At 51.2% G+C, this 26,126-nt stretch overlaps 1 protein-coding gene across 2 annotated transcripts in view; it reads right to left on the reverse strand.

Annotated features, from left to right (window-relative positions):
• The window catches only part of NTRK3 (neurotrophic receptor tyrosine kinase 3), a 384,278-nt gene that overhangs the window by 71,118 nt on the left and 287,034 nt on the right, over positions 1–26,126 (reverse strand). For both annotated transcript variants that reach the window (XM_026510431.4, XM_057303718.1), the window contains exon 13: positions 4,712–4,842. In XM_026510431.4, the coding sequence (XP_026366216.1) occupies positions 4,712–4,842 (131 nt within the window). The remainder of the gene's footprint in view (positions 1–4,711; positions 4,843–26,126) is intronic.

Below are 26,126 nucleotides of genomic sequence, written 5' to 3' on the forward strand. Positions count from 1 at the left end.
ATGTTTAAAATTCTCAATAAGCACAACAGGAATTTCCCACAGGTAAAGTTAATTTTGTAGGAATAGGCTGAGAGAGATGTTAAAGTAAGTAAATGCTCAAAGACAGTAAAGAAATAATTATTTAAAAAAAACAAACAAGAAGGTATGTAGCCAAAACAGGGAGAAATAAAATTAAGATAACAATAAAACCATGAATCACTTAGATATCTTGGAAGTCGATTATACGGTTCATGGAAGTTAAAACAAAAGCCTCCAGAGACAGAACAAACCCTACACCAGATAAAACCACGAGAATTCATGACTCGGAGCAATGCTGAGATTCACCTAGACCACCGCATGCAGAGACAGAGGGAACCAGGAAAGGCAGTGACGTGGGGCTCACCCCTCACCTGTGAAGGAGAGGGGCTGCCTGGATCGTAAGTGCTCCCACCACTGATTCGCTGTGGGACCTTGGCCGAGTACGCTTGACCTTTCTTGGCCTCAGTGTCCACTTCTGTAAAATGGGGATAGTGATGGTGCCTGACGCTTAGGGTGGCTTGTGAGAACAGAACATTAACCCACACACATTACTTACAGTGCGGCCATAATCAACACTCCCTGTTAGATGTTGTTGTCGTCATCCTGAACACCCCCCTCCCCCAACTATCCCTTCCGGGCTCTAATGTTCCAGGATTGTGAGATGTGAGCTGCATGGGCCTGTGTGTCCCCTTGCCTCCTCCATCCCCAGTGCCTCACGCAGTGCCAGGCACATAGTAAGTGCTCAGTAAATACTGATGAGATTAATAAATTATGCATATTTTTATGAATATGATCAATCTTTGAAATAAAAATCTTTTATAGCACATTGAACTATGGCAAAGCTAACATCACTGTATCCTCAATGTAAGGAAAAACTAAAACACTGCCAACCCCCCAGAAATGCCCCCACCCCATGCCCCACCCCTCCAATATTCCCTCTCTCACCCCAAAGGTAACCGCTTTATTGACTTGCAGAGTTCATGGGCTTGCTTTTGTAAAACTGTTTTTACTACCTAAATATAAATCCCTAACCACTAGAGTTCAGTTTTACCTGTTTTTAAGTAGGATCATACACATAACATTATATATATATATGTGGTGATGGTGATGAGATATAGAGATATAGATACATACATGTATTTATATATATGTGTGTGTATTTCTATATCTTTTCTTCATTCCACGTGGTGTTTTTGAGATTCTTTATTATTACATATAGCTATAGATCACTCATTTTCCTTGTTGAATAGCTTCCCATTGTATGAACACACCACATTAATTTATCCATGTTGCTACTGATGGCTATTTGGGGCTGTTTCCAGTTTTTGGCTGTTGTAAATAATGCTTTATGAACATTATTAGACACATCTCCAGATAGATGGAAGGAAGGAAGGAAGGAAGGAAGGAAGGAAGGAAGGAAGGAAGGAAGGAAGGAGAAGAGAGAAAGAAACAAAAGTGGGTGGTGGGTAGGTAGGTGGATGGACGGACGGACGGATGGACGGATGGGTAGGTGGGTAAACAGGCGGGTAGGTGGGTGGGTGGATGGATAGATGATAGAAAGGAAGACAGATACCTAGCGGATGGAGGTCTGGAAGTGCTAGGTCACACGTTACAGTAAAGTTCCAGAATACCAAACTGCTGTTCGAAATGATTAGACTACTTCACCTTCCCACCAGCAGAGGAAGAGGGCTGCAGTTGCTCCTGATTTTTGTCGGCCTTTGGTATGATCGCCATTTAGCCATTCTGCGTGGTGTTCGCTGGCATTTCATTATGGTTCAATATGCGTTTTTCTGATGATGAATTGGGTCGGACCCCTTTCTCATTCCCCCATCAGCTATTTGGCTATCAGAGGAGACTCTCTGAGATCTTGTGAATAAGTATATTCTCTGTCAAATGACTATTTCAAAATGGTATCACTGATTTTAAAATATGAATCATGTGATTTTAATGTCAGCCTTACACTCCCCATATGTCCGAATGATGTCTTGTCCTGTCCTGCTCTCCTTCCTTCCTGGGTATTCTTTTGTGCCCCCCAGCAGACTACAAGCATCTTCAGAACAGAGGTGGTGATGTCTTCTCTGTCTCCCCCATTGCACCCACGGGGCAAAAAATTCTTGCCAATTGACTTAACACCACAATTTTGGGAAAACCTATCTTTGGCTTATCCTTGGATGGGGTCTCTGAAAGTCTACAATACCCTGCACCAGTATGAGAGCAAACGCAAGAGGAAGGAACCCACACAAAGAAATAAACCCCGAAGAGGACAAGAAGCAGAAAACACCATTTCTCGGCCGTTCTCCAGAGGAGATGAGTGTCTTCCCCAGGGACTGGTGTCTGCGTGGGTCCCCTGAGTAGCAATGGTATACAATCCCAGGGCACTCATCTGCTCCGGGTTCCCAGACTCAAGGAGAGAAGAAAACCCTCTTGAAAGGATGAAAACAGAAACACATTTTCTGTGTTATCAGATCTGGGTACCGTCCCTTAACACCCAACTGCTGAGCGAGAAACATTTCTCAAGGTTTGGGGCCATCATTCCATTTCCTGCTCAAAGCACAAAAATGTCCATTTCATTTACCAGTCCCCAGAGGGATGCAGGAATGCCCAGCGGATTTGTGTCACCCCATAAATTAAAAGTTTCAGAAAAGTGCAGATTCTTTGGGGACAAAATTAGAAATCTTTCCACTTCCCTGGTCCAAGCCATTTAAAGACATCCTCGCTCATCTGACCGTCCCGTGTCTATGGAGACACACTGAGCAAGTTTATTCTCAGGCTATCTAGCAATAATAATGATCAGCCTTCACAGAGGAAATACTCTATCTAGTTCCCTATTTGTTTTCCAGATTGTGGGTCAGCAGACAACACCTATTTTTGTAATATATATATAAAACATATATATATATATGTATGTATTATATATGTACTACATATGTATTATATATATATGTATATATCATATATATATTTTTAGAAAATGGCCTACCATCATTTTACCTATTGTTTATGCTGCTTTCCTACTTCTTGGGGAGAGTTGAGCATAGCAACGGACAGCATGTGGCCCTCAAAGCCTAAGATATTTACTATCTGGCCCTTTAAGAGAAAAAATTCAGCACCCCCCATCCTAGATGGTCAGTTCGCTCTCGGCAGGTCATTCGTCATGTGTCTAAGCACATCCAATAAAACCAACTTCGAGAATAAGAGTGCTAATAAAACCAAGTAGCAACTAACTCTTCATTGAGCACTTACCATGTCCCAAGCGATGTCCTAAGGATTTTACATCGGTTATGTGATTTACTCACCAATGTTTTAAGGAGGAGGTGTTATATTTCCCATTATACAGCTAAAGGGTCAAAGAGACTAAGTGTCTCATGCAAGGTCACACAGCTTATCAGTGGCAGGGCTGGGCCTCCCACCCAGGCTCTCTGATGCCCCCCGCTATGCCTGGGGCCTGAACAGCATCCGTGGACACTGTCATCTGCTGTCTGTGGACAGACACAACCGGCAGACATACAAGACTATGAATACACAGGGGCGCCTGGGGGGCTCAGGCAGTTAAATGTCTGCCTTCAGCTCAGGTCATGATCTCAGGGTCCTGGGATCGAGGCCAGCATCAGGCTCCCTGCTCAGCGGAGCGGGGAGTCTGCTTCTCCCTCTGCCTCTCCCCCTGCTCATGCTCTCTCTCCCTCTGTCTCTCTGACAAATAAATAAATAAAATCTTAAAAAAAAAAAAAGGCTATGAATACACAGACCCAAAAGTCAGGGAAGCAGGGAACTCTCATTGTGAGGGGGGAGGTGCTAAGGGAGAAACTCTTTTGAGATCCAGGTGAACATCCTCAGTGGGGGACAGTAACCCCTGCTCTCAGCCCAGAGCAGCAGGCAGAATCCACACTGCCCTCAGAAGCATTCCTGGGGCACCCACAGAGGCCACGCCACGCTCCGGAGCAGGGCTCCTGAGACCTGCAGGTGCCCCCGAGAGGCTCCTCGGCTCTTGTCTGTACAAATCATGTTCAGCGATTTGTCCAACACTGATTTACAGGAGAAGCTGTTCCCTGCTGGCTGAAGTATGGGGGTGGGGAGCTGGTAGCAGCTTTCTCTTCTCTACTGTCCCATGCATTTCAGCCCCAGCTGCAGATCCCGCCGGCTCAGCAAGACAAAAGCCCTGTGGTTACCGGCCCATCTAAGTGGTGCCAGGAGGCAGATACCCTCAGGCATGCTGCCCCTTGGGCTCTGAACTTGGGTCCCTGGGGAGCTCTAAGAAATGCTTCCACCTTCACTCACTCATCTCCCTGTGCCGAGTAGCTGACCCCTCCCCACCCCTCTCCTTCTATTCCCAGGGACCTCTGCTGCCCTGAAGCGGGGGCTCCCAGAGCCTCCTCAAGCCGCCCACCCCTCACTCAACTCTACTCCTGAGAAACGTCAAGTGACTTTCCAGGCAGCTGGGGACGGGAAAGAGCCAGGCTCTTCCACCGGCAAACTGGCTCCTCCGGCTGCACCCCTGCCCCAGTCCCCTCAGGTGCCGCAGCTCTGGCCTTCCGAAGCCAGAGGAAATGTCACTGACCCCACAGCAAGGGCCCCGATTACATCTGATAACATAACGCCAGTTCACCCCTGGAATGGAGCGAGCCTCTCCTTCCTGCTCCCTGGCCTCCCAGCCACCCCTCCTCCTTCCTGGAGCCTGCAGACCTCTGGGATTTACCTTCACGGCCACGAGCATCTTGTCCTTGGTCGGGCTGAGGTTGTAGCACTCGGCCAGGAAGACCTTCCCAAAGGCTCCCTCGCCCAGTTCCCGCTTCAACACGATGTCCCTCCTCTTGATGTGCTGCACATCTGCAGGAGGGGGACAGAGGGGAGAGCAGCCCGTCAGTTCGAGGCACCCGTCCTCCTTACAGCGGGGAGCGCTGCTCCTGTGTCCATGGCACGGAGAGGCAGACTCGGCCACAAATCCACGAACCCGACCCACTCATGACAACAGGCATGGCGTTGCAGTGTGAGTCCGACCCAGAAACCAATCAATCTCAGCTCTGCCCCTGACTCGCCCCTAATCTGTCTACACCACACCCGCCGCAGCTGGAAAACAGAGTCAACACTAGTTAATGCACAGGATTCTGGAATAATCAGGTATAGTTGCTGAATAGCATGTATGCACATGGCAGTCTCAACGGCTTCTGGCACAGGAATCCCCTGGGCATCGTGCGGGGTCTGACTCAGTAGGTCTGAGGATCCGCGCTTCTAACAAACCCCCCGCGGATACCTGTGTGCCACGGGCCCGTGGACGGCACTTTAAATAGTGAGGTTTGAATCCTGGCCCACCACTTCCTTGCTGGTTTTTTGAGCTTGGGAAAGTGATTTCATCCCGGAGCCTCAATGTCCTCATCTGTAAAATGGGATTAACATCCATCCATACCTTCCTTGCTGAATTCTTGTGACGATTAAATGAGAGAGCCCACTTGCGGAGTTTGGCCCAGCGCCTGGGATAATCTGAAATACACGCTCACACACACACAGCTCTTGTTATACCATAGTGGCTGCACCAGTCCTAGCATAGTGTCTGGTTTGCGGTAGAGACTACGAAGTGGGAGCTAAAATTATCTGGGGGAAGCCTCTACTTGAAAATCCCGCTCCTCCGAAAGACCAATGAGATCATGAAGGCCAAGTCCAGAGAGCACCCCGGAACCACGGTCTGTGCAGAGAAGGGTTGCCCCTGCCTCCACTGATTCAGCCAGCCAAAGTCCGTCTGCCAGGAGAAAGCAAGGATGCGACCTCAGCCCTCCCCCACCCCACCCCCGTTTGGCGAGAGTGCTACAGAGGAATAATACAAGCCGTGGGCTGCTGATGAAAGCTCACCGACCTTCCCATTAACTGTGCAACAGGCAGGCGCCCACCTGTAGGAACGTGACGAAGAGCGTCACAGCGCTGGGAAAGGGGACGGACTCAAACGACCTTGTCAAAAACTGAAAAGTGAAGACAGAGGACCGTGGCAGGCCGACCGTCCCGTGAGCGAAGGGACAGCGACAGGCGCAGACGGGTGTGGCTCCAAGGCTCTGGTGTTCAGGTTGGCTCGGAATTGCTTTCAGAATAGACTATACACATCTGTTTGTTTGTTTGTTTTTCTGTCGGAGTTCCTGGTCTCCCCACCGCATCCCAGACGACCCGCAGGGGAGGCTCTGTGGGCAGAAGCATTTGCAGACCATTTTTCTCTCCTCCCCAGCAAGACAGACCCGCAGGCTCCCGGCAGCTGGTGGCAGCTCCTCACGGGCCATGTGACCGCCAGCTGGCGGCCCCCACACGGCAGGGCTTGGCCCCAGTCTTCACAACAAGCGAATTAAAAATCGGTTCCCTCCTTTACACCCTATGTCACTGTTTCTTAGCCTCTGAGGCACGGGATTTGTTGGCCTCGAAGGGAAGGCTAAAGAGTCTCCCACTGAGAGAAAACGGGAGGTCAGGACCTCTGGGGGAGGCCATCTGCTCTTCGCTGCATAATCATTCCCAGGTGACCAGTGATGACGCACGGGGTCCTGCAAGGTGAGCGTCCTGGCGTGGCCGCGGAGCGCAGATGGGCTGAGGAGGCAGCCTTATGAGGCCAAGTCCACACCTCTGAACACGCAGGGACTAGTGAGGAATGAGAAGTCAGGGGCACCCGGATCCAGACTTGGACCCTCCACACAGAATGGGCTTGGGCACCTCACAAAGCATCTGAGGACTCAGTTTCCTTGTCTGTAAAATGGGTGTGGGAGGATAAACAAGTTCTACTTACCTACCACATGAGCTGTTTATGTGAAGGTTTGTAATTCCTCAAGTCCTCTAAAACGTCAGTGTGTTTTGGTGTTTGCATCATTGTGGATATGATTTTACAAGAAAGGGAAGCAAGGGCCAAGTCAGAAGTCCACACCGGGTGGCTGAGATGGGACTGGAATCCAGAGCATCAGGACCAGCCAGAGTAGCCAAACCACAAGGGGACAAGCCCCCTTTGGCCCTAGACCCCACTCCAACGCCAACCTCCCTCAGCACTGCAAGAGGGTGGTGTCATTCTCAAACTTGAGTTATAATAGAATCTTCTAGAAGGCTTGTTACAACACATTGCTGGGCCCTTCTCCCAGAGATTCCCATTCACTAGGTCCAGGTTGGGGCCTGAGAATTTGTCTTTCTAGCAAGTTCCCAAGTGATGCTGATACTGCTGGTCCGGGCACCCGCCTTCGAGAACCACTGGAACAGGATGGTATTGGTAGGGGAGGAATTTGCCAGCTCTTAACAGTCCCACGCCCACAGATGTTTTCTTCATTTCTCACCACCTGAAGGCCTGTAATCTTAGACTTACCACGGCCTCCTCCTCCCCGCCTAGCTGCACAGCCCAGGCTAAGTCAAGGTCCCTCTCAGGACCTCAACTGCTCATCCTTGCAATGAAGATCACGCCTCTCTCGCCTTCTTCCGTCCTGGACACATCTCCACGAAAGCAAAGCAACAGCGTATAAATCCCTGGATCCCTTAGTCCAACTCTGGGCTGAGCGACCTCACCAGCCGCCCGAGGTCTTCTCCCTCGTAGTTGCCATGAGTGCAGAATGAGGACAGAGGGACAGAGGAATTCCATGGAGAGCTGGCAGAGCCCACTAGCTCCCCTCCCTCTTTCAGCAGCAAGAATCACAGGCCCGGAAAGGTTCAGACAAGTCAAGTGGAGGCAGCAAACAGGGAGCCATTTCTCAACACTCCCTCCGTATCCCAGGACTTGAGAGCCTGGCGGCAGCAGCAGACCCCCAAGCATGGGAGGGGGTAGCATTCATAGCTGTGGGCCTTGAACGCAGCAGTGGGGGCAGCAGGTGACCACGTTACTGGGAACTCTGCTGCTCTCTGCAAACACGAAGCGGAAGCCTCCCATGGACCAAAGCGTCTTCCCCAAATTTGCAAAGGGATCTTTTTCAGAGACTCAGAAACACCCAGTGGCTCAGGAAACAACAGGTCTGGCTCACTCTAGTTGTCTTCAGGGAGAAGTATTTTGAGAGCAATACCTGACTTAGTCCACAAAGGGGGCAGTGAGATCTAGAAAGGGCAGCAGGAGGGATGGAAAATAAATATGGATTCCATTCCACCATAAATCCTCCCCCAGGAGAGAGCATCCCGCACACCAGTCATGGGGAGGAGAAGTTCCACACAGCGGGTGGGGGGCTTCAGCAGAGAGAGGCTGGGTGTGGGCCAAACGCATAGGCGAGTCACTTCCGAGTGGACAGCCCCATGGACCAACAAGACTCTAGACCAAAACACCATCCAAGCAGCTGCTTTCCCTGAACCTAAGTAGGAAGAAGCAGGGCAAAGGGAAATTAATCTGTGGCCAATCCTACCCCTTGGTCAACATTCACTTCTGACGATAACCACGAGAGACAAGGGTTATTGTGCCCCTTTCACAGATGAGAAAATGGAGGCAGGGCTAGCTCTCCAAAGTTCACAGCGCCAGAGCATGGTCAAGGAAGGCTTCTCTCCTTTATACGGCTCCCAAGCTCAGGTTCCTTCCATTACTCGGGATGGCCTTTCTTCCGTCCTTCCCTACTCTGTGGCCACTAAGACCATTCGGTCCACAGAAGGTCAACCTTCCGTCTTCCCCTTCTTCCAGCCTTGTCCGACTTCTCTGACCCCACTCTCCTGGGACTCTATCGCCCAAGGGAAAAGGAAGGAGCACCTTCCCAAAGGCCCCAGGGGAGAAGGGGTGGGAGGGGAAGAGTGCGGGAGGAAAGGGCGCTGCTCAGGCCCTGGGGGACGGCGGGAGTGAGCCATTCTCATTTCTGACGTTCTCTTGTCTATTGGGGCCTCTTTTTGTGCTTATTTTTAGCTCTCACAGAGCTGCTCAGAGCTGCCTCTGGTGAAGCCATTTGACCCGCATGCCAAAAAGTGATGGATTCTACTAGGAGGAGAGGGCATCAATCTCCTTTTACTGCCTGGCTGGCTGGCCCAGCAGAGGCTGGGTCACAAGGCTCAGACGCTGGGACACTGGCAGGGGAGGAGGAGGGAGAGGGATGCAGAGCCCAGGCCGTGGGAACACCTCCCGATCTCTAGGGAGGAGGGGCAGCTGCAGAGAGCCAGGGGCCAGAGCCCAGGAGGAGCAGTCTTTGGGAGACGACATGAGCTCCTGGGACTTTCTACTCTGACTCCTCCCTGGCTCCTTCCGTTGACACAGACCCCATTTGCGCTCTGCCAGAGGAAGCCATCCGTAGAGTTTCTCTTTCCCGCAGGACAACGGGCTCACCAGACAAAACAGAATGAGGATTTCTGTTTCAGTGACAGCTCTGTGAATTGTCCTCTGTACCGAGGACCAAGATAATTATACCATATGTATGCGATTCACTTCGGCGAGGTCTTCCAGGCCTAGAGTGAGCTTGACCTAGGGCGGAATCACTAATCCAAGGAGCTTGCAGCCACCTCCATACAGAAGACCTCAGAGCCTGCAGAGCTCAGCGGGCAGACTGTGGTTAGCCCCTCGTCCTCCCTGCGTTCACCTGAGCTGCCTTGCCCAGTGCCCTCTGTGACCTGCACCGGTCTGCTAGACGGACAGACGTGGCTGGAGACATCAGTGACGATGGTCAGCCTCACCTCCAAGTGCTGGGAAAACAGGGATGTGCCAGGCATAAAGTGCTCAGTGCTGCTGACCGGGCATGAAGAGGAAGCATAAAACCTACGAAAAATGGGGGGACTGAGAAATGGAGGACTTGGGAAAAGAGGTCTGTATTTGAACCCTGATCCTGCCACTCACTGCGCCCTCTCCACCCCCGGGCCAGAGTTCCTTCTCTGTAGAATGGGTATGTGACTGTCTACTCGGCAGAGTCGTCCGGAGGACAGACGCACACTTTCTGGATAATAGAGGTCACCAGAACTCTCCGAAACATAATGGACATTTAAGACAAGTGTGTTCCTTCCCTTCTACAGGATTTTCATTCTACCCGAGAGCTCAACCTACCGTGAACCAAAGAGTGACTTGGAAAGAAACTCGAAAAGGGGTCAAAATATTCTCCTGCAATAAAATGGCTGAGGCTGCTCGGGGGGGGGGGGGCGGGGGGGCTCCCGGCAGCCTGTCCACGCCTGCCACCGCGCTGTCCAACCTCGTCCCTCTTCAGAGTCCAAAATAGTTTGCGGGAGGAGGTTGGTCAGACAGTGGAATAAAGACATCGAAGGCAGAGACAGCCACCTACTAAAGATTACTATTGATCAGGAGGAAAAGAAACAACCAGACGTCCCAGGGTCGGTGGTTATAAATAACGGTGGTCCTCACTGGGCTATGTGTCCAGCAGCAAAGTCAGTTCCCCAAAGCCAGCACGCTCCCTCAGTCAGACCCGGGATAGCGTCACAGAAGTCCAGCGGCCACCTCGGTGCTTTGGTTGATGACGGTCCTAGCCGGCCAGGCACGCAGGCAGCCGGGGACTGTCCCTCTCCGAAGGCTGTTTTTCCTAAGGGACTCGGAAGCAGACCCTCCCAGCATCCCTCAGGGCTGGCCGGGTGCTCCCTTAGTTGAGGCCTGATGGGCTCGCCCGGCCCGCTGTCACCCCCAGTGCCTAACTCGGTCCCAGCCCCACTGCGGAGACATCTCAGATCTTTCCCCCAGCGCCTCCGTCTCACTCTGTACTTGTCTCTTTGAGCTTCTTGTTATCCCCTGATGCCCTGGCTAATAATACAAATACGTCCCATCGAGAGAGCACGTACCCAGAGCCAGTCACCCACCGTGCTCAGGGCTCAACACACCTCATCTCACTTGTCCTCACAGCTGTCTTAAACACAACGTGGCGCCGAAGTTCAAGGTGAGGAAGCAGTTTGCTCAAGGTCACCCAGCGGTGAGAGGTGGCCCATCAGACTGTAGAGTCCAGTAACAGCAGGCTGGGCCATCCTGCTCCCCATCACTCACGACAGCCCCCTGGCCTCTGCCACCCCTACCCCCAGGGAGGGCGCTGCTTTCTGACCCGGCAACAGCACGCGGTGGAAACCGATCACATCTATAAGGATGGGGAGAAAATCATTTCTGACGGAACCCATTCTGGCCACCGATGGTCGCCACCACCCAAGCTCAGCAGGAGCAGCAAGGACGGCTTCCGGAGATGCAAGGCCCCGATGCCTCCCAGAACAAGAGAGGGGCTCCCCAGCCTCCGGGCTCTCACATTACGAGGTGAGTCCTGAGGGCGCCTGTGTGCGAGAAGGAGGGGGAGAGTCTTGGCAGGGAAGGGGGGGAAGAGGGAACAAGAGAAGGGAGGATCTCGGAGAAGTGTGTGTTTTCTTTGCACTAGCCAGACCGGAGGGTCTTGGGCTGCCAAAAATGCTCAGAAGAAAACATCAATTCAATACCACACATTTAATTACACATGAAATGGAATGTCTTTAAATGGAAGAATAACATTCCCGGAGCTCCAACTGTGGGTGTTTGAAGTGGCAGGAGGGAGACAGAGGGCCAGCTCTGCATCTTTGAGGGGGAAGGAGACTGCCGAGAGAGGGCAGGACTCCTGCTTTTGCTAGAGGTAGGAATTTCTGTCTTCCCTTCCAGACGTGCCCTCCCCGCTCCTCACGGCCCCAGCGGCTGCATCTGGCCAGCTGTGGACCCGCTGCAGTGGTCTGCAGCCGACCCTGTCCGTCCTCCCCATGGACGGAGGAGCGCAGCATGGCTGGCCCAGCCCAGTAACCCACTCTTGCAAAGCAATCCCTGGAGGATTCACGGGCAAGAAAAACAAGAGGACCTCCTGAGTTCATGTCAAGGATCTTCTAAGAGAAGACCTTTCAAAGGCTGGAGCCAATCGAGGAACACGGCGGAATTATTCTCGGAGGACTGGAGTTTAGAACATGCACCCCGTTACTCACCAAATGGGGGGTAACAAAGATAGGGAAAAGGACTCCACTGTCTCCTGTGGCTGCCCCAGGGTGAGGAGGGCTCAGGGTTGTCAGAACCTGACGTTGCTGCTGGCCAGCCTGGGTCCGATCCCAAGGCTCCTCTAGCTGGATTGGGACTCCCCTGCCCACTTTGGGGGCTTGGCAAAGGGGGGCTGGCAGATGCTCAAGTCGGAGACCCATGATGTGTGTTGTTAAGTCAGTGCACTGGGCCCCAGCACAGGGCAAAACACACAGCAGGTACTCACTAAATATTTGACAAGTGAACAAATGGATGAGAACTCCCTCTGAATCACTGCTAGGGACTTGAGCGAGGAGAACACCACAGAGAGGGAGGAAGAAGGGAGGCTGAGGGAGCAGTAAAAAGAAAGGAAAGATGAGTGAGAATGGGAAAGGATCCAGAAAGTTCCAAAGAGCAGCCTTATTTATGTCCTGGCTCCAAGACTGGCCCCAGGAACCAGGACCACATTGAACCGGGACAGTTCTGAGACCCACATCCTGACCCTTCCTCCCAGCACCCGGTCTTCTTAACAGAATGTCTCTGCGGTCTCCTGTGACAAAGCTCGACCTGCACCAGGTCTCCCCTCGGGGGCATGTGTGCACCCCGAGGCCAGGAGTAACAGGCTAGGGCTCCAAGACGCCGTGTTCCCACCGAGATGAATGAATAAATAAGACACCCTGCTGTTTCTGGAAGCAGTGGAGAGAGGATCAGCAGAGGACTGTCTGTTCTGGGGTGACTTCCAGCTCACGTTTCCCAACACGAGAAGTTCAGAGAGTGAGAGGGAAGTTCAGATGTGTCCCTGCCCCAGGTGCTACCCATTGGAGCTCGACCAGGGAGCTCAGGCATTTACCGAAACCCAGGGCCTCCCTCACCCACTCTGCCTTCCGTACCCACTCCCTTCAGCTACAGGTCGCGCTGGCCCTTCCCACGGCGACAGGACCCCTCTGGCTCTCATTAAGCACTGACTGCCCGAGCCGAGAGTAAAGAGCGAAAGAGCTCCCCAAGGAAAGCATCTGGAATTGAGCAGCTAGGTGCTGAAAGATGAGACTCAGGCTCCAACTGGAAATCTGTCCCTCCAGCAGCTTGCCTGGCCCCCCGTTCTCTCCCCCTCCTCTGGCCTGGATGTTTGCTTTCCAACTTGACGGTGACAAACTCTCACTCCAAATGCCCCTACAAGGGGCTCGTCCCGCCTCTCGGGCTCCCCAGAGTCCCTTCTCCACCAGCAGCTGCCCGGGGATGCTGCTTTGTCCTCTCATCCCTGGCATCTAACTCCATCCCCCAAGTCCATCCTGGGACACTATGTCTTTTCACCAGCAAACACAGGGCAGAACGTGTTCAAGGGTGTACCTTCCAGCTCTACAGCTCGAGGCCAAGACACAGACGGCCGGGCACCATGGAGCCTCGAGCATGCACCTTCGCATAGACATCTTGAGGTCAGAAAGCGGAAACGCCTAGGAGAACTACCGGGTGAACCAGAGGAGGACCCCAGGACCAGTCACCCACTCACGGAACATGCCATCGGCCTTGAAGACCTCCAGGTCCCTCAGATCCTGTAGGAAACCGACCAAAGCTCTTCAGGCAGGAGGGGGAGGAATGAGCATTCTAAGGTTTGTGCAGGCAGAGGCAACAGTATCTCCAAATACACGAAAACAAGAACAAAAAGAAGAAAAGGACAAGAAGGGGGCCTCCTTGTAAATCAGCACCTATTAAGAGCTGGAGCATAGCTTTGGGAGGAAGTACAACTGGGTAGCAATTCACGTTCAATACATCTTAGGAGACAGAACTGGGCAATTTTCTCAGCCGGGCTCAAGCTTCAATGTTTTCATGAGTGAAATTAAGAAAATACCCCACCCATTGTGATGAGGGCTCAGTGAAATTCTGCATGTACAGTAATGTGTCTGAAGGGTATAAATATGTATAATAACGGCCACAAAGTTTCACAAACGAATGTGCCAGTTCCTTCCTCCCACGTGCCCCCTACTTAAACCTTCCATGATCTTCTCTGATTACTTAATCTCTCTGATCCTTAATTTCCCCACCTGTAAAATGGAGATAGTGGGGGGGGGGAAGTACCTATTGCATGGCCTTGCAGTATCTTTAAACGATACGGGTGTTGAATGCTTAGAACAACGCATTAGCTCATAGCATCAGTGCCTTCAGGGGGGCCTCTGGTATGCTGTTTGAGAACTCTGCTAACCTGGCCAAATCCCCAGGCGCTTTCCCTCATAAATTCCCTGTATAAATACATAAAATAGGTCTGACAGATGGAGGGGCTGCTCGTTCACTGTCCTCTGAGCTCCCCTCATGGATTCATGCCTACGTGTCTTTACCACACCATTCCTCCATCTGGGTACTCTTCTCCAGCTTCCACCAGGAGAAACCAGCCCATGCCCCAAGAGCAACTCCAACCCCACGTGCTCTGCAAGATCTCCTCCCGATCTTCTTCCAGATTTCACTGTTGCCCCGGCCCGTCTATGCCTAGTGCAGAAACAGGTGTCCTGCGACCCGCTCTGCCTACTTTGCTTTTCCCCTACATAAACTCAGCTCACCCCATCGAGCTCACAGAAAACAAGCTTAGCACACGTTTGCTACCTCTCTGGAGAGAGCAAATGATACTAGCAAAGGCCACTGTGAGAATTTTTTGCAATATACGCTGGGTATATTGAGACACAGGACCCTGGGTTATTTGTGGGCACAGGCCCAGCCCTTAGATCCCCCACATTCACCACCTGCCAAAGGGGGTTGCTGTCTCGTAGCCTAAAGAAGTGTGCTTTCTCTCCTTCTTTTCCCCAGCGAGGAACACAGTGAAGATTTTCGTTGGGACAACCCTAGGAAGTGAGCCAGTAACCCAGTGAGGACAGGGGACCCCATCTGAGGGCCCCGGAAGGCCTTTCTTTAGGAAGGGTCGACTTCAATTCTGCCGAAAGCAGGAGGCAGGGCTCAGCCACCAGAGAGGGGGAGCTGGGGTTCTCATGGGAAGGAAGGCGGGACCCCCGGGCCTTGGGAATTTAGAAACGCATGTCCCCTTGTGGGGCCCTCAGGGTCTTTCAAGAAAGACTCATCTTTCCTCTATGCAGGACTGAAACTCAGGACATAACTGGGAATCTTCCAGGACATACCCATGCCCTCGTTGATCTCCCCTGGGGGCACAGGAGATCCTCTCAGGTGGCTCTGGTCACCCTGCTTCCTGTCTTCCCCCAGCCGCGCCGAGACATAGTGGTGACAAACCGCACCTGCTAAAACCCACATGCTCCCCTGCTCCCTCTGTCCCCCCAGCTCAGCTCAGCTCCCACATGCTTCCTTCCTAGCCCCCTCAACACAGAGCACGCTTTGCTGCCAGCTCACCACAAGACCGCCCCATGATTCCTGGCCAGGCCTCCCTTCACCTGAGCACACCTGTCCTACCAGACTGTGGGAGCCCTGAAGCCCACCTCCACAGACGGAGGAGGCTGTGGGGGGCCTGGGGACTCAGCGGCTGGGCCCCTTCCAAGGGGATGTTTCCATTTCCAGCTCCCAGTCCCAGAGCTGAGGCATCCGCCAGGCGCCTCCCCCTCTCCAAGCCTCCTGCTCCGGTCCTCACGCTCTTCGGCCTTGTATCTGATGGGTTCAAGGTCAGAGGCCGGAACCCCTGGGTCCCCGCCACGCAGGCCCTTGGCGTGGGCAGCCTGAGCTCGGCGCGGCCAGCAGATTCGTTCCGCACGGCCTCCGCCATCCCGGATCCAAGCTCCCCCTGCCGCAGCCCGAGCACTCTGCCAGGTGTTTCCCCACATCCTCCGAGCGGACTTCCAAGCGTTCCCCACACCAGATGTTCAACGCGCTGGCCGGTGGTTTCCTGGCCTGTCTCCTGAACCTCCCCCTACCCTGTAATTCCACCAAAAACAAAACAAAACAAAGAAAAAAGTTGGAATCGGTGGAAGGCTTGGTGCCCCACCTGACCCCTGGAATCCCTCCATGGGCTTGGGGGCTCAGATTAGGTCTATCCGAGTTCCTCACATCCCAGGCTGCTTCTAGGGCAGCAGTAATGTCATCAGTCACACTGACATGGTGTCTTGGATCAGAAGACCATTCTTTCTCGGTCTTTCGGTACCAAAAGGAATGGAGCCACATAGACATTTGGGCTTTGAATGATGTCTTACTAGTCCTTTGGGAGATCCCAGAAATTGGGGGTCAAATGGCTGTTAGGACCAATGTCAGTGGGAAATCAGGAGGGAAGAAGTCTTCATTGGACATCATTAGATCTGTGTTGCTGACACGTGGCCAGCTCTCATTGTTGGGTCTGGATACTCTTGGGTAGTCCCCAAAACATCAAGATGGGGGCTCTAGGGCATGGGCTTTAGGAATCCACACAGAACATCCTCAGGAGTCCAGTAGGAAGCCATGCTCCCATCCTCTGCAGGGGGACCCCAGGTCCCTCTTCCCACTTGCCATGGGGACCTCTCCCCTCTCATTTTTCTAAAGAGATTGTTGTTTGATGTAGTGACCTCAACACACCCTCTGTCCACTGTGGTCATCTTTATCACAGACCACTGCAACTTCCCTCTCCTGATGCTTACCTCCCCTTTCTCCACTCACTGTCTGAGAACAAGCCCTTCCAACCTCCTTGCCCGCCTGCCCCCGCCCGTGTGGGTCCTCGTCCTTCATCACTGGCCTGCTCTTAACTGCTTCCTGCCGCTGCTCTGCTCCTGTCTGACCTTTTCAGTATGTGTACTTTCTTTTTCTCTGAAATAGATCTTCATTGCTGGCTCCTCAGGCAGGTGTGAAGGGCTCCTTGAGTCCCCCACAGCACAAAGCACAAGCAGGGCCCACAGGGCTGGGCTGCCATTCCCCTCCTGCCAGCTCTCGGAGAGGCCAGTCCTTGCACATGGCTCCCTTGACATGGCCTTCCTGGCCCCACAGATTGAAGCCAGAGGAACGAAGTGAGATAAGCCGTTTCCCACACCAGCTCTTTTACTCTATAAACTGGCCCTTTTCTTCTATGTCCCTTGTCTGGGAACTTCCCCGTTTTCCCATTTCCAGCACAGAAAGTGCAGAAGCTAAACGACCAGGCAGTATGGCCCCCTCCTGGAAATGTGTCTTATGTCAATTACCCACGGAGGTCACCTTGTATAACTTTTCCATATCTGTGAGATGTGGGATCAAACATATGTGAATCCCCAGTTACTCTGGGTCCTGAGTTAGGCAGAATGATTTAGGAAATCCAAGTTATAAAATCAGGAAGGAATTAAGTATTTGGATTGAAGACCAGTCATGGGAAAAAAAATGGGAAAAAAAATGTTATTTGCAACAGAGCAAAACCAGTTGATAAACATCTCATTGAAATGAGAAGACCCCCAAAAGGTCTCTAGCAGACCAGTGTTTGGTAAATGGAATTTGCTGCATAGCGCTCATGATTACTAATTTCACAAGTGAAAAGCCACGGCGTGCTGTCCACCTGGTGTGCGGTCTCTTCTGTTTAACTTTAGTGGACGTTAGAAATAAACAGATTAATAAACACAAGCATCTACAAGAACATGCATAAGTTCCTGACAGCCATGGGTATTTCAGGGGGTCTGAACTGTTTTATAACAATTTCTACCGCTCAAGCACAATTCCTTGGCCGGAGAGTTCTCAGGCACGTGGTAGTTTTGCCCCTGCGGGCGTGGAAAGAGCAGGGGGTGGAGAGGCAGTTCTTATGCCAGGATGGTTCAAGACCCCAGAGTTGGCATCAGACACGTGCAGCTCTGCTACTGACTAGCTGTGTGACCCTGGGCATCTTCCTTAACCTCTCTGAGAGGACATCTGTTCTGACTGAGTGCGATTCTCCCGCGGATGTTTGTAAGCAAATGAGATGTGAGATGACATCAGTCTGTAAACTTCTGAGCACCATGGCAGGCCTCCAGAGAGTGCTAAGACCAAGATTCAATTCTACTGTCTTACCCAAGATTGCTCCTTTGGGCTGCCTCGCCAACGCTCACGCACCTCGGCGCCCATGGACACAGAGGCGAGCATCGATTCAAAGGTCTTCCGTCCTCTAAGAACACACCTATTGCACCTGCCCACTGGACACGGGAATTTGTCTGCAGAAGCCTCTGCCTGCCACTTTCAACTACAGAAAACCGATCGCTCCAGGCTATGGGCATTCAAATGGGGCCGTTTGCCTGGCATACAGAGGCTGTTTGCTCTTTACTGTCGACTACAGAGGGTCAGGAGATCTGGGGACATGGCAAGGCACAGAGAAGCTGGAGGGCGACACATGAGAAGCTCACGGCAGGTGGAGACCACTTGGAGTAGCTTTTACATTGCCATATGGAGCCTTCCGAGTGGCTGAATAGTACATTGGCAAGCGAGTGCTCTGTGTCTGGGTCCTGGCTGAGAAGGGCGTAGAGAGAGCTGGAAAATGTCCCCCCACGCCAGCCCCCATCAGGAACCCTTGCTCCAAATCTACCTGCCAGCTACAGCCATTGGCCCACCCCAGCCCCCGGCATGGTGGGGAAACTGGACAGAGAAGAGGCCAGGTCTACAAAAATTGTCATTCTGACAGTAATGGAAATGGGGTACCCACCCGGACTCCCCCACTTACTTGCTGAAGGGCCATATACTCATTCACTCTGTAATGTATTCAACAAATGTGTGTTGAGTTACAGTGTGTGTCAGGAGCCAGGCTGTGTGCTGGGGGCTCGGTGGGGAACGAGACGTTCTTCTGGAGCTCAGTGGTCTAGCGGGGAAGGCAGACGAGTCACAGGCAAATCCGATCCAGCGTGATGCACCCCGTGGGGGTGGGGCAGGAGAGGACCTCGGGGGCACCTGCCAGGTGCATGTAACTGGGTCTCGAGGGGCCGGGGAGACAGCTGTGGGGGAAAGTGATCTACTCTCTCTGAGCCTCAATTTCTTGTCGTATGAATGTGAAAATATATGTAAAAATGACTTTCACACAACAGTCAGATAGAAAATGTTCTAGTTCTGTCACCCACCAACAATAGTGTTAATAAAATGCCTGGATCACCTGCATCAAGTTCCCGCAGGTACTTACAGACTGAGCCTCTCTGGGTTCTGGTGGAGGGAGGGGGTGTCATCTGGAGGAACGCTGCCCAGGAAAGCTGGCCTCGCTCTGACAACCGCACCTCAATGCTCCGGTTGTGCCTGGAAGTTTCCAGTCCCTGAGGCACAGTGGTGGGTTTTATGGCCTCCTTCACCAAACAGCTTGGCTCTGGCCAACACAGCTCAACACAGCTTACAGAACCAGACTGCCCGGGGTCAAATTCAGTCTACCCCAGTCATTTTGTTCTGTGACCTTGGGAAAGTTACTTACCTCTCTGATTCTTGGTTTCTTTATCTGTTAAAAACAAAAAAACGCCTGCCTCATAGAAGTGTGTTGAACGTAGGTGTCAGTATGTGTAAAACATGTATTAAAGGACCTAAATCAGGGCGCCTGGGTAGCGCAGTCATTAAGCGTCTGCCTTCGGCTCAGGGTGTGATCCCGGCGTTACGGGATCGAGTCCCACATCGGGCTCCTTTGCTGGGAGCCTGCTTCTTCCTCTCCCACTCCCCTGCTATGTTCCCTCTCTTGCTGGCTGTCTCTCTATCACATAAATAAATAAAATCTTTAAAAAAAATAAAAAATTAAAAAAATTTAAAAATAAAGGACCTAAATCAGGCAACTTCATTAAAGGTCAGGGATTGTCACCACCATCTTCGTCATCATCATCAACACGATCTTCATCGTCTTGGTGACCACAGTCCCACAGAGGGAGCATTCCAACTGGTGGCACCCTCCCTGTGGGAAGTGGTGTGGTGTCATTAAGAGGTTGGGTTTGACTCAAACCCAGGTTCCACTGCCACCAGCTATGTTACCATTTTGAGCCTTGATTTCCTCATCTGTGAAATGGGCTAATAAGAGCACTCATACCATGGTATTGTTGTAAGATTAAATGAGATCATATATGGAGACCAGCCTGGAACAAAAGGGGCTCTCCGTAAGCGGTAGTGGCCGTGTCACATATTAGCACGGAGGAAATAAATGTTCACATCTAATCTAAATGTAGTCACTCTGTCCTTTCGGGACAGGTGACACACTTCATATTAAGTGAGAAATCCATCTTCTTACTGCTTCCTTTGCCTCTCAGAGACCATGAAAGAAGACAGAAACACGTTCAGCTCCTACTAGTTCTCATACTGCTGGAGACTGGACAGGAACTAGGCGGCCCATCGTTTAGCAAAACCCATCGTCTCTGTAAATGCGGAAACAGGCTCCCTGCTGAGCAAGGAATGAATGACATTGTTCTGGACATTGAAGTAAGGTGACTGGATTTCCCTGGGAGGAGAACATGGGAGAGAAGAAAGGGGAGCCTAGCAGCATGGGGGTGACCTGTTGGTGGGGTGGCTGGAGGACTTTTCTGATCGGAAACGTCTGAGATTCAATATTGGCTAATTTGTGACGCTGTCATGTAACATCAAAACTATAACAAAAGCCACTTCTCTACAACACTTCACATACGTGTGATGTTCTTACCATAAAACACTTCACAAAAGGCATGTTTCACATAGTGGGGACAAAGAGTCAAAGAGCAGTGGTCCATACAGACGCTGAGGCAGCCTGTAAACTCACCCGACCCAGTGAAAGCAGAGACGGAAGTTTCATAAGAGCAAGACAGTCGCAGCCTCCCTATCACCGGGCATCCTTGGAGCCACGGGGTGGATCGCATATGTGCACTGGGGCGGCAACAGTTTCGTCTGAAGGATGCTCAGCTGTCATTTGGCTTGTGAAATCATCCTCATTGTCCAAATCCCTCCCTACCGTCTCCGCTTGGGGGTCTAGCGGTCCTTCACACGCAGCACAGCCAAAAGAGAAATCTCATTCCTCACCCCTGCACCTGCCCTCCCTTGGGCCTTTCTGAGTATAAATGGCACTCCCATTCACTCAGTGACACAAGCCTCTCAACTACCAGCTTTCTTTGATGGCTCTTTCCCACGTGCCACAAATGCCCATTAATAAATCTTATCGACTGGAGCCTCGAAACATGTCTTAAATCTGTCCCCATCCCCAGTAGATTCACTTTCTCCCATCCCACCACCGCCATCCTCTTCCAAGCTGTGATGGTCTCTCATCCGGGCAATCGGCTCCTAACTGAGCTTCCATTCTTCCCCCCACCCCTCACTCCCATCGCTCATCCTCTGGCCAGCCAGCCAGGGTCATCTTTAATAAAAAGCAAAGTAGGAAGCTTCGCATCCCTCTCCTACTTCAAATGTGAGTTTAGAATGAAAGCCAAGCTTGCTCTATCCTTGCTTACGGGATCTGATCCTGCCTACCCCCTTGACCTCATCACCAGCCCTCCTCCAGCACCCACTACCGCCTCCACTCTTCCCCCCTGCCCTTCCTTCTCTCCTCACATATTTCAAGCTAGGCGACACCTTAGAGCCCAGACAGCAGTCACTACCTGTCCCAGAATGCCCGCTCTGCAGCCCTTCAACGGAAAGGGGTCCCTTCAATCACAGGACGTTGTTTTAACTTTCATGCAAAGCACAACACGACGGCCATTGGAAAATTGTCTCACTGACCTAGTTATCCATCTGCTTCTCATCTGGCCTCCCCAGTGGAAAGGCAGGTCCACGAAAGCTAAGACTCCTTGTGTCTCTCCATCAGAACTGTCCCCCAGCAGCTCAAAGCCTAGTGGTTAAATAGATGAGTGACTGCCTTGATGGGTTTTTTTGGTTTTGTTTTGTTGTTGTTGTTGTTGTTGTCTTACCGCTGTTACCTAGGCTCCTGTGACTCCGAAAACACTGAGTGAGGTCTAGAGATCCAGGACCAGATGAGGTGGCTGCAGCTTCAGCAGAATGGAATTCTGAAACCAGGCAGCCCTGCTAGTAATTACACCAGGACAGAGGCCAGCAGGAGGGCAATCATGGCTCCGAGTTAACATTGAGCTGAAGACCACGGTCATCCGAACATAGATTCCATCAGCAAACTCAAGAATGTCAAAGTTCCTGAAAATCAGAACCTCGGGTTCTTCATCTCTCCTGAAATCCCACCTTCTCCTCAACTTGAGGCTCTAGACCCAGGCTCTGGCTTGATCACAGTGTGAATTCATGAAACCACTGACACCAACAAATGGGGCAATTTCTTCAACAGGAAAGTCCTCAACTACCTTGTAATTGGGTGGGCTCCATGAACCTTATCAAGGGTAACAGCTAGGAACAGGCAAGGTGCAGGACTTGCTGAATTTCTGGACACTTGGGGAGCCATCCTTGTATGGGCTAGCCCGCTGCCATGTTGAGCTCTTAGCAAGGTGGGAAAGGATGAAGGATGTTGCCTGATGTCCTTCCCCAGCTGTATCCCACTTGGCAAAGGGGGGAGCAGCCCCCAAATTTGACTCGGATGCAGGCAAATGCAGGGAAATTGAGATCAGCCAACACGCACTGTAGTGAAAACAGGTAGGGTTTGCCCCCCTTATGAATTAAAATTCATCAGTATCTGGGTCCCCTTTCCAAGAAGGCTGACCCAGAACTTCCTTCCAGGGGGACAACAGAAAAACTCCCCCAGGGTAAACCAACTCACTCTCGGATGACTTTGTTCTGTACCTCGCTAAGGAAGCAGAAATCCCCTCAATTGTCTCTGATCAGTTTTACTTCCCTCGTTTTTAGCTTTCCCTCTTGCCTTCAATGGAGCTCATTTTTTCAAGCTTTTGTCCTCAGTTCTTCCCATCTACTTTTTGAATGTTGCCCAACTTGTATTTACCTCTGTTTGGTACTGTAAGTCTCTCCTTCCCGCTGACTTCTAACCTCCAGGGTAAGGTTTCCCCATCCTAATTAAAAGCATTCTTTGACCCTACCTACTCTCCCTAGAAACTTCTCACATGCCCCCCCCTTCATCACCAGACTCTTTGATGGGTCATTTACTACTTGTGCTCCCTACCATTTCTTGAGATGCCCACTCATTTCTCAAGGCTTTGTCTTCTTACCACCTCACCCTGTGACCCACCAGTCACAGTGTCACAGTGATGTCCTGATGCCCAAATCAAATGGCTTTCCCTTCGTCCTCACTCAACACCGGTGGGCCTCAGGTCCTTCACCGTCTGACCAAAGCTTACCTGAGCTCTCTCACCCTTAGCCATCTTGTTAAGACGACTGGGGGGTGCTCACTTATCTTGTCAGACATGGGTATGACCAGGATTCTGGAATTCCGGGGAGCCCCCAAACATAGAGATATTTATCACGAGGTCGTGTATGATTTCATTGTGCACAGTCATCTTCCTATGAAGCAGCAAGCAGATTTGAATCATTTTTGCAACCCTGATGCATAGCCCCGCCCTCTGCATTAAGTTCCAATCATTCAATCATCTCATTCATTAAATCATTGAACACAATTAAGGTCGTGTGTGTCACTGAGGCATTAAACAACCTCAGGTAGTTGTATGGGTAGGCTTCCAGGGACACTGAAAGCACCCTTTGCTGGGAGATCTTTAGAAAGGAAAGGAGTATTTAATTAATGCCTTAGTTAATAACTTTTGGAAAATGAACAACTATTTATCAAGCACCCACTGCGCTGAGCCCTGTAACATTAACAGATTTGCAGAATGGCATGCCAGCTGCAGCAGGAACCCAGGAGGGGGAGGGAGAAGTCAGGCAGGCAGGAAGCAAACCAAGTTCAAAGTGGCTGCAGGGACAGGGCCACTTCCTGGCTGTGCTCTGTGATCCCCTGACGGCCCCTGCTTCCTGAGCTGGGACAGGTCCTGCCAAGGGCCTGGCTAGACAGAGTAAGCAAGGAATGGTCACTGGTGTGTTACACCGGGCCGCCCTCTGGCCTGGCCATCAGAGGCTAACTCCGGCTCCCATCGCCTACAACTGCCTCTTCGCAATCCCCCTGCAAGGAGGGGGCAGGACGGTCTCTCAGAGTTCCTTCCCATCCTGTGCTTCCTTGATTCCCAGCTACCCTGGCTTGCAGGAGGATGCCAGCGAGCCTCATATGGTGGGCCACACATGCCTGAGCAGGCATCCAAGGCTGGCATCCACTGCCCCTCCCTCAGCCTGGCAGAGAGCAAGGACCAGCACCCAGGGATCCTGGAACACACATGGCACCTTGGCAGCCGGCTCGGACGGATGACCAATGAACAGCTTGCCTGGGCTGCAGGAAGTGACACAAACCTAATTGCACTTGTCGGTTCGACTTCAATGCTCCTCCCAAGCCCAGGGTGTTTTCCTCCCTTTCCTGTTGCTACCAGATCTTGACCCTTAATACCACCCCTTCTGCTCATGCGCCCCCATATATTTCTGTGCCTTCTCTCCTACCTGCTATGCTGTCCATGGACCTTCCCTGTCCCCAGCACCTCTTCTCCAGCCCAGGAACTCGGAAGAAGGGAGGGCACATTTCTCCTCCTTGTCAGTTTCTGTCCCACGCCCACCCCCTGAAGGACACTAACGGCCCTTTTAGAAAAAGAGCAGGAGGCATGTTGGAAGCCCAGTGTGGGCTTTGCTGTCACCACTGAGAGCTGCAGGAGAGAAAACATGGCTACCCCCTGACCAAAAAAGCTGCAGATTTCGATAAGCTCACGATCAGTCCCCACCCCTTCCTCTTTCCTGTTGCTATTTCCTTGGATTTGCTCCAGGGGGCTGACTTCTCTCCAGTTTGGGCCCCACCTCTGCCCGGTGCCCGGATCAGTGGGTTGGCTGGAAATGCCTCGCTCTGAACTGTCTGTGGCCTTCCTACAGCCGCTTTCAATCTCTGCTGTCATGCTCCACTCAGCGTGTTCCCAGGAGGCCACCTGCTTAAAGGCCAGAGCAGGAGGTCAGGATACACGGGTACTGCCTCCCAACCCTCACCCTGACCTTGAGAAAGTCAAGGTGCCACGCTTGGTTAGCCATCTGTACGACATATGAGATTAGAAGCTTCACTCAGAATCCCATTAACATTTCTGAACTGTGCAGCTCAGAATCCCCAGCCCAAAGACTTGGCAAGGCCTGAGCAGGAGAGCGGTTGGGGGAAGGACATTATGGGAATGCTGGCAGCATTTTGAAGTCACCTGGGAAAAAGTAACGCCCCCTGCACTCAGCAACTGGGCACGTTGGGATTCGAAGCCATCATGTTTTAGAAGGCGATGGCTCTTCCCATGTCAACTCTCCGCTACTAGAAGCCAGCTGTCTGTAAAGATTGTCTGCTGGGCACCTGGTTGGGGAACCCCTAGATACTCAGGGGTGTCTGCAAAGGGCCACAAGGCAGGGATGCCAACACACAGTGCCTCTGGTGGGCTGCCAGAGCCATCCCCCACCCCCTCACTCAGCCTAGCCACCGAAAGTTCTGAAATACCTGGTCTGTTATTCCTAAGAATTGAATAATAAAATAATCCGAGTTTCCAAACAGAGGGGACAAAAGAAATTAATATGGTATATCCACAAAGGGAAATATCCAGCCATTAAAAATCATGCCGTGGCCCTCTATGTATTGAGGTTGTGGGGACCCCCATTCTCATGTGTTACTATGAACAGTCCACGTTGGTATAACTCTATATAGGTTACATACACAAAACAGACAGACCGGCTAGCCGAGGGGCATATCTGGCCCTGTAGTAATATGATATTTAGGTTCAAATCACTGCAGAAAAATGAGAAAATACTGTGAAGAAATTAAGTAGATTTGAATACACTAACACAATGAAATAGTATTTATTTCCAAAGAAAGAATGAGAAAGTTCTCTAAGAGCTTCGAGAAACTGGCAGGGGGAGACTAAAAAGCGTAGAATGGTATGTATGGTATATTGCAAATATGGAAGAAAAACAAGAAAGCATTTCACAGTTGTTTATAAATATTTGTTCAAATATAATTGAGAAGGCAACTCTATAACAGTGGTTACCTGGGTGGTGACGGTGGTGGTGGTGGGAAGGACCTACAGGTGAGGGTCAGATGCAGGAAGGAGAATTCTCACTATACAGACACATAACTAGGTCTACTATATGTGCAGATTGACAGATAGTGTAAAATAAAATTTACACACATAGACTTTATTGAGGTATTAACCACCGCAATATTTTTAAGATACACGTATTATTTACCTCAATATTATTGATATAAATACATGTGCATCAATCATATATCAATGCATGTTATTAATACCTCAATACATGTGTAAATAACACCTTAATAAAGCTTATATATATGATATAGTACAAATATATGTAGAATCAAGTATATATAAGTACATAATATACAAAATATGTACACGTAGTATATTTATGTAAAATAAAGTTTATATGGAGAGAGGTGTCCTCAGTACATATACTAATACATATATCAATACAT

The sequence above is a fragment of the Ursus arctos genome, unplaced genomic scaffold (assembly GCF_023065955.2).
Source record: "Ursus arctos isolate Adak ecotype North America unplaced genomic scaffold, UrsArc2.0 scaffold_28, whole genome shotgun sequence".
NCBI classification, from domain to species: domain Eukaryota; kingdom Metazoa; phylum Chordata; class Mammalia; order Carnivora; family Ursidae; genus Ursus; species Ursus arctos.